We start from the raw sequence: 11,194 nt of genomic DNA on the forward strand, positions 1-11,194 counted from the left end.
GTCCCTTAAATGATCATTTAAATGATCATTTAAGGGACTTTAGCCAGGACTAGTTAGCCGCTACTACTTAACTATATTCTAAGCAAACTACTTGTAGCTGCTTTGAGAAGTTGTAGCTGCTTTGCCAAGAAGTAGCAGCGTTGCTAAGTTGTAGCTGCTCTGCTAATTTGTAGCTGCTATGCTAGGTTGTAGTTGGTTTGCTTGTTAATTGCCATGTTTTTGTTAATTTATGACTGAATGAAGTTGAAAATAAGTAATAGCTGCTAAGTAGCAGCTGGTTTGCTAAGTAGTAGTTGCTTTGCTAAGTTGTAGCTGCTATATGAAGTAGTAGTTGCTATATTAAGAAGTAGCTGGCATGCTAAGTAATAGCTGCTTTGCTAAGTATTAGCTTCTTTGGTAAGTTGTAGTGGTTTTGCTAAGTAGTAGCAGCTTTGCTAAGTTGTAGCTGCTATAAAGTAGTAGCTGTAATATTAAGTAGTAGCTGCTATGCTAATTTGTAGCTGCTTTGCTAAGTTGAAGTTGCTATAAAGATGTAGCTGCTATACAGTAGTAGCTGCTATATTAAGTAGTAGCTGACATGCTAAGTAATAGCTGCTTTGCTAAGTATTAGCTTCTTTGCTAAGTTGTAGTTGTTTTGCTAAGTAGTAGCAGCTTTGCTAAGTTGTAGCTGCTTTGCTAAATTGTAGCTGCTATGCTAGCTTGTAGTTGGTTTGCTTGTTAATTGCCATGTTTGTTAATTTCTGACTGAATGAAGTTGAAAATAAGTAATAGCTGCTAAGTAGTAGCTGGTTTGCTAAGTAGTAGTTGCTTTGCTAAGTAGCAGTTGCTTTGCTAAGTTGTAGCTGCTATATTAAGTAGTAGCTGCTATATTAAGAAGTAGCTGGCATGCTAAGTAATAGCTGCTTTGCTAAGTAGTAGCTTCTTTGCTAAGGTGTAGTTGTTTTGCTAAGTAGTAGCAGCTTTGCTAATTTGTAGCTGCTTTGCTAATTTGTAGCTGCTATGCTAAGTAGTAGCTGCTTTGCTAAGTAGCAGCTGCTTTGCTAAGTTGTAGCTGCTGTAAAGTAGTAGCTGCAATATTAAGTAGTAGCTGCTTTGCTAAGTTGTAGCTTCTATAAAGTTGTAGCTGCTATAAAGTAGTAGCTGCTGTTTGAAGTAGTAGCTGTTAATTGCCCTAAATGCTATGGTCATTTATTCTTCAATTCATCAGTCCTTGTATCCATCAATCCATTCATCAATTTTTCTATCTACCTATCCCTCTGTAAATCCATCGTTTTGTCTCTAGGTCCTCCAACTGTTTCTAGCCATTCACCCGTCCATCTATGTTTGTCTGTTTATCTATCCATTCAAATCGGTTTTAAGTAATGTGTCGGACGTTACTTCACTAAAATACGTGACAACTGGACTTGGTTTGCAGATTCTGGCAAATCTTGTGATGGAGACTCTCCACCCTGAGCTCAGAGATGCGATTGGCCCTCGTCTGCGAGGGAAGATGGAGCAGAGACAGAGAAACTGGATGTTGGTGAGTTTCTATCAGACATGCCATTCAAACGCAGGCAAACACATTTTCAGACAATGTTCTCTGACTACCTTCTCTTCTCCAGGTCTCTGATGCCGTGTACAAGCAGGTTCTGTCCCGGACCAATAAGGATTTCAAATCTATGGTGGACAACTGTGAACTCGAGAATGAAACATTAGCTGTCAAGCTGCGGGGTCACATGGACATGCTCATCACATCCAAAGAACATATCGTTGGCAAGATAAAAGGTGCTTATAAACTCCCTTCAGAGACTAGATTAGGAGATACTAACGACGGTTTCAGGGCTTGCTGGCCTGAAAAAGTGTCAACTTAGTGCCTTTCTCCACCTTATTTTCTTATTTTCCTCAACTTTCCATTAATATGCTTCTGACAACTGTGAAGTCAGCAGATTTCTCTATCATTGATGAGATTGTGAGAAACTGAATTTGGGGTTTTCATAAGCTGTAACACATGATCAGCAAAACTGAAGATAGAAGATAAATACATTTCACGAGTCTAATAACAGATGTAAAGTGACAGCAGTTTGGATTTCTACGAAACAACTCACAACTATAGTCACTACACGAGTTTCTAAAGCTTAAAAAGCCTTAATTAGATGATTACTTTTAGGCGTCATTGGTCTTTAATTAGAATGACGACAGAAGGGCAGAAAATATTCATCAATGATCTTCACCCTGAAACTCAAATCTGGGAAGTGATTTCTTTCATATGCTTGTCAGACATGAATGAATCATTTCCTATTTAAGGCCCTTGTGTATAGCCGTTTGCTCTGATTGGTTGAATATGACAGGGAGGTATGGGAGGATGTTTTGTCTTTTTCTGGTTTTGTGAAAATGAGTTTCATGGTGATGTCATTGGGCGACACAAGGAGAGGAGGGACTAAAATAGGGCAGCTCAGCAGCTGCTCCTTTAATGGGAATGATTGCCTTCCTTTAGTTTCTAGTGCTGAAGACTTTTTCAACTGACATTGAGCAAACACAAAACTCCCCAAGTGACACATTTAAAGCAGATGAGGTGATGTAACCGGGTATTTTTCAAAATAGGCTCTTTTAATCCACGTTTTCATCCTATTTCTAAGGCAAATTCCCGTTCTTCTTCTGTTATTTAATCTGCTAGACCTGAAGGTGCACTTCTCACTGTCTGCCTCTGTGAGAAGAGGTGCTACCTTGGCAAAGAACGCCACCCAACGCTGCTTAAATTTACTAATAACATTAACTTTACTTCAACTTTAAACCCCAAAATCTCCCTATATGTGGCTCGTTTTACTACCTGCATTTCCCTTATTTTATTTTATCTATTTGAAAGCGGTCAGAGCAATTCAATAAAACAGCAGACAAGACACGAGCACGAATGAAGCCAGAATTAGCCAGAAGGCTTTTTTTTTCATGTTCAAAGAATGTTATTTAAGAACAAGCTGTTACTATTCAGCATCGGGAACACAAAATATTAAATATTTTTGCAAGGCTGCAATAAAGACAAGAATATGGAATATTTACACTTCCAGAATTCTTATTCCATACTTCCTTTCTTTACATTATTTCTCATCTCCTTTCTTTACTTTCTCCTCTTTGCCCTTTTCTACTTTCCCTTCCTTCTTCCTCTGTACGCTTATATTGTCCTTACTGTCGTCTTTTTCTTTTCCCTCTTTCCTCGCAACCTAATGTCCTTTCCCCTTTACATTCTTTTTATCCCCTTCCTTCTTTCCATCTGGATTTGTATTTAAAACCTGACCTCCAGACATATCTCCCATAAATTCACGGTGAACTTCTACACCTTAGAAACAAACCGAGAACTCTAATCTTATCTTAGAAAGGTCTATAATTTGGACATGAGAAGCTGTATTTATATCTGCCGTTGTCCTGACATCACTTTCTACAGAAGGGTAAACAGTGAGGCTGGCTGACTGTCAAACAGGGCATGCTGCTCATTTTTTTCTGCTTTCTATTCCAGCGAAGTGGAAGATCCGCATTCCAGCCCCGCGTTGAACATTCAGTCCGCAAAAAAAAAAAACGCAACGTGTTCAAAAACACGCCTTTCAATGTGGTCCTGCAGTGTGGACTAACTCCTGTTTGTGCTGCTTTGCTCCTGAAATTCAGCTCATGTGATGCCGAAGGTGGAGCAGCTCCTCCGGACCAACGTCCAGCCCTGCATCAACTCCATCCTGGAGGCCCTGATGGAGCCCACCAGCCGGGGCTTCTCTGAGGTCCGGGACGTGTTCGTCAAGGAGGTGGTGGAGGTCAACAAGAACTCCCTAAACGGAGGGGGCAAAGAAAAGCTGGGAGAGGTGAGTTTCACCAGATGGGTGGATTAACATCGGTGGAGTGCCTGAGAAGGAATGCGTCCGCCTTCAATTAGAAAGCAAGGAGTGTCTATGACCAACCCTCAACTATGAGATCATGTTTTGCTTTTAATCTTCTCTGAATGATCCCCGAACTGAACCGATTGCCTCCTGCCTGTCTGTGTCTCTCAGCAACTGGAGAGGCTGTCCATGCTGGCGTTCCACCCGGTGAAGATGCAGAGCTGCTACGAGCAGATGGAGAAGCTGAACCTGGAGGGGCTGCAGCAGAGGTTTGACGTTCCCAGCCCCTCCGTGTTCGTCAGCAGGGCGCAGATCCTCATGAGGGAGGTGAGCCGCTGTCACCTAAAACAATTAAAAAAAAACATCTGTACGGCACAGCTAACTCTGCTGCCACCTGCTGGAGAAAAAGGGAGTTAGTCTTGTTTTTTTTAGATGATAGGGCTCACGTGGATTCTGGAAAATAGTGGATTGGTGGTTTATGTGTGTTCCAGATGTGGATCTGTGTGGAAAAATATTTTCTATTTTTAATCTTTTAATCTCTGTCCCAAAGCTGTATCCATCCATCGGTGTTTTCCCTAAATGCATAATTGATGTATGCATGCATTCTTTGAAATGGTCTAGAAAAGCAGAGAAACCTTGAAACTGAGACATGATAAATATTTTAATTCTTACACAACCATATAAAGGAACCCTGTTTAAAAGACCTGAGGACCCCACAGACTGTGGATGCTTTTAAACGTGGCCTTAAAACCCACTTTTTTAGGAGAGCTTTTAATTGAACCCTTCCCCCTTTTGTTTTTACTTATTGTCTTTGATTATTTTATCTTTTCTTTTACTTTTTATTTTATTTTTCATGAGTTCTCTCCATGTGTTTTTATTGTTTAGCAGCAGGGGCGGTTCTAGACCAAATTTACCAGGGGGGCCAAGGTGGGGCCAGTGTTTTTTCACAGGGGCACAGAACAAAAAAATTTAAAAACAATAAAATGGCAATATTCAACTGTGTAATAATATTAAGTGAGCCACTTGTGGCTCTGGAACTGCAGGTTTCAGACCCCTGATCTAGCAGTTGAAAACTTTGCCCCCTGCTCAATACGGCTAAAGCTAAAGGTGAAACATCGTAAGTTTTAAAATCTTTTTAGAGTAAAGCTGTATAGGTAAAAAATAATATTGGTCAAAGTGACCAATCAGTTATGGTTTCTTTGCCATTGCAAAATAATTATGTGAAGTTTATTTAACATCATGTTTCAGTACAGGGGCCAGGGCCATTTCTACAGGGGCATGGGCCCCTGTTGGCCCCTGTCTAGAACCGTCCCTGTTTAGCAGTTACCTGTTTTACTGTGTAGCACTTTGGGATTTGTATAAATATAAAGTGCATTACAAGTCCAAAGTATTATTATTATTATTATTATTATTATTATTATTATTAAATGATGAACCCCCCCCCCCCCCCCCCCCCTGTTATGGCAGCAAATGGACAACGCGGTGTACACGTTCGAGCAGCTGCTTCAACAGTCCCTGGAGTCTCAGGGTGAGGCGGACCTTTGCAAAAGCATCGAGAAATGCCAGGAGAGAGTTCTCAAGGTAAACCAGCTGCAGGTGAAGCTATAGTTACTATTTTAGCAAACTCAGAATAAAAGCAGTCACGTCTGTTTTTTTTGTTTCCCTGTCAGAAATATGATTACGACAGCAGCACGGTGCGTAAGAAGTTCTTCAGAGAGGCCTTACTGCAGATAATCATCCCCTACATGCTGCGGGAGCTCGCTCCATCCTGCACAGAGGTGAGTGACACGCAGAAAACTACCTGTTGTTGCTTTTCAATTATGCCCCACATCGTGTTTGTCTGTCGGATAAAATCCCCTTAACAACGTGATTAAATGAGAGAACTCCTTGGAAAACTCTAATCCAAAGCAGTTTCGGCAGTGTGGGTCCTGGTCAGGATCTTGGTTCTATACGTCAAAGGTGAGAAGTTTTAATCACTTCTGAACTGTTTCCACAGGGGCTGCATCGCTTCCAGGATCTGATCTTTCAGGACTCGTCCCACGTCCTGCTGGTGGAGAACATGTATGAGGACGTGGTCCTGCAGTCTGTCTGCAAGGACATATTGACGGGTGAGCACAGAAACAAGCGCATTGTTTTAAACAGTTAGAGCAGCAGTGATGCTCAGCTTTGTAAAAGTTTGAAACCAGCTATGCTTTCTTTGTATTTCACTGCAAGCAGCCAGGCTTTGCGATCTTTTAAACTGTTCTAGATCAACAGTTCCCCTTGAGGTCTGAAAGTTTGGCTGGGTCTCTTTGCTGTCCTCTTTTCAATTTGCCCCCTTTTCCTATTGGAGCTCCAGGCTTTGGGTTTCTGTGGTAAACCAAAGGCTGGGGCTTTTAATTCAGTTCAGTTCAATTTTATTTATATAGCGCCAATTCATGAAACATGTCATCTCAAGGCACTTTCCAAAGTCAAATTCGATCAGATTATACAGATTGGTCAAAAAATGTCCTATATAAGGAAACCAAGCAGATTGCATTAAGTCTTGACAAGCAGCATTACCGCCTGAAGAAGCGTAGAGCCACAGTGGACAGTCGTCTACATTGTCCATGGCTTTGCAGCAATCCCTCATACTGAGCATGCATGAAGCGACAGTGGAGAGGAAAACTCCCCTTTAACAGGGAGGAGAACCTCCAGCAGAACCAGAACCAGGCTCAGTATGAACGGTCATCTGTCTCGACCGACTGGGGGTTAGAGAAGTTAAATTTGCCGTGTTTCCATTTGTAAGGGGCCGTTTATGTAAATCAGCCCATTGATTTATGGGGAACTGAGGAGGAAAGCTGCAGTATGCCTCCAGACCTGCGGGTGGTGGCAAGAAGACTCCTTAAGCCAAACAGACAAAGGCCGACTGAGTCTCTATCTGAACACTCTTATTAAGTAAGGACTCTTTAGCAAAAAAGGTAGTTTGTCAGCGGTGGCCATGATAAGTGCTGTCCGAATAGTGCAGTCAGATAGGAAGAAGGTAGGGAAAGTAGCCTTTACGCTCCCTTCCGCGGTTAGTAGGAACCCTACGTCCCTTAAGGCGCTAAGAAGCCTCAAGGAACTTTGCATGACATGACGTACAGGCACAGCCCAACTCACATAACTCAACGAAAATGTCCAGAGAGATCGCGCTCTTTGTAGTTTATTTTCAAATGGCTGTAGGCCCAGATTGACTCACATCGTCCATGTGTGAATTCAGCACAGCAGTCTGAAGCTCCTTTCCTTCACACGACAGAGTTCTAACGTGTGGAGGAAAGGAGTTTAGGACTGCTGTGCTGATTTCAGACAGCCTTTAACTCCGACGTCGTTACATGACGGAAACACATGTGGATGATGCAAGTCAAGTCCAGGCTTACAGTCTTCCGAAAATGAACTACAAAATGAGGGTGCTCTTCTCTATGGACGTTTTAGTTCATTTGCGTGAGGTGGGCTGTGCTCACATGTCATTTCACACAAAGGATTGTGGGATACTTTAAGGCTCCTTAGCACCAATAACGGATGTTGTGAGGTTCCTAGGCAAAACTAGCCGAGGGAGGGAGCAGACAGGCTACTTTTCCAACCTCATTCCTTACTGACTGCACTATTCTTGGTTGTTGTTTATTTTGGAACATGATATGATTTAACAATGTTTAAATTTAATACTTCATAAACATACATCATGTTTCAAAAAGGAGTAGGATGAAGCATAAGCTTATTAAGCCCTACCCCCTCAGTTACATGTGTCATGGAGGTAAAGGACAAATATTTACAGTAAAACAAACAGTATCCTAACTTTTTATATATTACTCTTTTTTGTATTCATCAAAAATACTTTTCTTATATTCTTTTTTGATTTGCTGGATGCTTTTACATTGTTTAATGTTTTCAGGCAAGCTGTTCCAGAGCTTCACTCCACTAATTGATAAACTAAAACTTTTTGTTGTTCGAACATACTTAGTTTTAAAATTTAATTTTCCTCTTAAAATATATCTTCCATCTCTATCAGAAAACACTTGTTGTATGTGCGCAGGAAGTAAGTTATTTCTTGCTTTATAAAGGATTTGAGCAGTTCTGAAATTGATCAGATCTACAAATTTGAGAACTCTTAAACATAAATTATCATGGCGACAGCTGACGCACCTCCGCTTTGGAGTCCTCACCCAATACGGGTATTCAGATGAACCGTGTATCCTGCCACTCGTCCACGGAACAAGATTTAGAAAGTACAACTGGTTTTGTTGATGGAAAGCTAGACAAATGGAAAAGAAAGGCCAGCTAATCTAACAATCCTTTCTTTGTGGGATGAGGCTGGAGAATCCAGGCATGAAAAGGCTGACCACACAAACTCCCTGCAGATAAACCACAGGCCAGGATTCAAACCATGGACCTTTTTGCTGCAAGGCAACAAGAGGCCTTTCCCCACTAAATTTGAAAAGCCCGGGGCAAAGACACAAACATTTTACAGGCAGAGAGAAGCTGTGTTGATTATTTTTCTTTATATATACCAACAGGAGTAGAATAGAGAGGGTGGTATAAGTAGGTCCGGAGTAAACGGGGGCTAAGGAGGCGTAGCACCATCAGTTAGTCCTTTCTCTAACACCCCATCACCAGGTGGCACATGGTAACGTTACTAATGTACGGCCCGTTTTGTGTTTTTTCCAGCTGTGAAGGAGGCAGCCGTGCAGAGGAGACACAACCTGTACAGGGACAGCATCATTCTCACCAACAGCGACCCCAACCTTCACCTCCTGGAGGAGACCCCGCCTGCAGACTGGGGCTCCAAGTTCGTAGCCGACGACCCCGACGGCTCGGTGGACAGCAGGGCTGACGGAAAGGGCCTCAAAGGCAGACGCAGGCAGGTGGTCTCAATGATCCAGCTGGAGGGGCTGCCCATTTCATACGAGTCCTGTCAAGAGGTCCCAGGCGTGGACCTTATTCCTGAAGAAGACGGAGAGGTTTCCGGGTACAACGAGGAGGACGCAGAGGTGGACGAGGAGGACCTGGGTCAGTACCCGTCTCTGAAGTCTCCTGACAGCGTGAATGAGATCAGGGACCTGATCAATCCTGTGGTGGAGGTTGTACTGCCCGTCCATGAGGAGAACCTGGAGGATGGAGCCAGCGAGACGGAGAGCACCGACGGCACCTTCACCGCGGAGGACGGGCTGCCGGAGGAGGTGACGCACGTCACCACCGTCGTGGACGACGGTGCCAAGAAGTTGTCGCGGGAGAAATCGTCGGCGCGGTCGATCATGGATGAGCTGGTCGGGAGCAGGAAGCAGGAACGGAAGCTGGAAGAGGAAGCAGCCATCCAGGAGGCCATCGAAGAGATGGAGCTGGCGGTGCAGGGCGAGGACGAGGACAAGGACGGCGAGCAGATAGCCGAGTCCGATTCCGAGTCGCAGCCGTTGGCCACAGACTGCAGCTCGCGCAACGACAGCGGCTTCCAGTCCCCGACCAATGAGCGCGAGGCCGGGCTGATCGCAAACGGTCCAACCGCTGAGGACAAATCCGCCGACCCGGTGGACGAGGAGCTGCTCGTAGTGTAGAAAACCACTTTGGAACAGTAAAAACCCAAAAAAAACATGAAACAATATTGAATATTTATTGTTTGTCAGACATTTATAAGAAGCACCAATCATGAACACTGTTAAATTCGTCATCCTAAAAATCGTCTTTTATTGAACTAAATTAGTTTTACATATATAATCCGCTTTGAAATGAACGTGCCTTATTGGAAAGTGTAATTTAAGTTTTACCTGTATCTAGTCAGCAGAGGGCGCTGTGACTCAAAGCGCTTCATCGTTGCTGCTTTCTGTGTTTATAACTTATTTCTAAGCACTTCTTGTATTTGTACATAGCCTTAAAACGCAGTTATGGACATAACTGATCAGTAATTAAAAACAATAAACATCTGTTAATGTTCACTTTAAATATATGAACCTGTTTATAGTAAATCGAGTTAAATATGAGTTTTATTTAATATTTTGTATGCTTTTTGATAATCTCATGGGCTTGTTTATTTGTCAGACTGCTGTTGGAGGCATAAAGCTGGAGACCATTAAGACAAAAATTCATCCTTATAGAGGAAAACGCTTAGAAAGCATTAAGGGGATCATAAAGTGGAGGATTTCATAATGTACGCTATGCTATATAAATAAAGTTTTGTTGTCTCATGTTCTTCACAAAGAGTTTTAATCAGTACTACATTGAGTTTTTCCTTTATGCTTGGCTCTTTGAGAATCGCCTTTCTCACCCAGTCAGAAACAGTTATCAAGTCTATGTTGTAGCTGCAGTTTTTTTTAATTATTATTATTATTTTTTTTTTGACGTAGTTGTGTGATTTTATTTAACCAGCGTCCTGGTGCTCAGCTGCTCATCAGGTGAACGCTGCTAAATATTGACTGACAGCTGATGACTGCAGCTCTGACTTCTTTGTTTCAGAAAAGCGCATGTGAAATAATTATTTATTTTTTACTTTTTCCGAATCTGACCCAGTCAAATGCGGCTAATTGTTTCACATTCCTACCATTCTTCAAGAAAACTCGCCTAGATGCTAAATTAGCCTGAGCTGGCGCGTTACTCTTCTTCGAGTTTAAAATAAAAACCTAACAGCGAATCATGAGGAGATCCCTGATTGGTCGCCTGCGTTAATCAGCTAAATTACAGGAAGCGCTGACAGGTGACGTGGCCACAGGTGAAAATAACTAATTAACAGCAAGAGCAGCGACAGACACGCTTACTATACCGAGGAAGTTGTTGTCAGATGTTCAATCTGCTGAACTTTCTGACCTGCTGGTTCACATAAATCCAAAGAAAACCTTTAACCACCGCTACTTTCATTCATGCATCTGTGGCCAGTTTCAGATATTTTTCCAAAAGTTAAAATGATTAAATCTGAGACTGTCCACTTTGCAAAGACCCGCCCTACTCTCTTTCTGATTGGCTGATGTCCCGGCCCTGTCAGATTGTATTGGTTGAGCGCAGCTTCAAGTATAAAACCTTAAAAAAAAAGTCTAAACGGAACCAAGTGGATCCATTTTTTGCGCTTATTTTCCAGTTGATACAGACAACTTTAACCCATGGACTAGCAATGTTTTATGGTTTAAAGACAAGGCACTGAGGAAGAGGACAGGGGCAGAAGGACGCAGAGGCTGGAACTGGGTCTGGAGGAGGACTAAGGAGGAGATTCATGGATGAAGAGGACATGAAGGTAGTGGGTGTGCGAGAAGATGAAGAAAGATAGTGTTAGGTGGAAACAAGACTCCTGAACAGTCTTTGACAGCTTTTAGCTTTACTGAGGAAGTTTAATACGAGGTTGACTGTTGGAAAGCGCTGATCAGTAGGAGACCTCACAAAAC

At 42.6% G+C, this 11,194-nt stretch overlaps 1 protein-coding gene across 1 annotated transcript in view; it reads left to right on the forward strand.

Moving 5' to 3' along the window:
- niban2a (niban apoptosis regulator 2a) overlaps window positions 1-10,018 on the forward strand; it is a 31,729-nt gene extending 21,711 nt beyond the window's left edge. The window contains exons 7-14 of the mRNA XM_012864166.3: window positions 1,415-1,519; window positions 1,602-1,764; window positions 3,634-3,821; window positions 4,008-4,163; window positions 5,304-5,417; window positions 5,507-5,614; window positions 5,833-5,944; window positions 8,499-10,018. Of these exons, the coding sequence (XP_012719620.2) occupies window positions 1,415-1,519; window positions 1,602-1,764; window positions 3,634-3,821; window positions 4,008-4,163; window positions 5,304-5,417; window positions 5,507-5,614; window positions 5,833-5,944; window positions 8,499-9,382 (1,830 nt within the window). The 3' untranslated portion in view covers window positions 9,383-10,018. The remainder of the gene's footprint in view (window positions 1-1,414; window positions 1,520-1,601; window positions 1,765-3,633; window positions 3,822-4,007; window positions 4,164-5,303; window positions 5,418-5,506; window positions 5,615-5,832; window positions 5,945-8,498) is intronic.
- Window positions 10,019-11,194: the final 1,176 nt, after the last annotated feature.

The sequence above is a fragment of the Fundulus heteroclitus genome, chromosome 8 (assembly GCF_011125445.2).
Source record: "Fundulus heteroclitus isolate FHET01 chromosome 8, MU-UCD_Fhet_4.1, whole genome shotgun sequence".
Taxonomy (NCBI): domain Eukaryota; kingdom Metazoa; phylum Chordata; class Actinopteri; order Cyprinodontiformes; family Fundulidae; genus Fundulus; species Fundulus heteroclitus.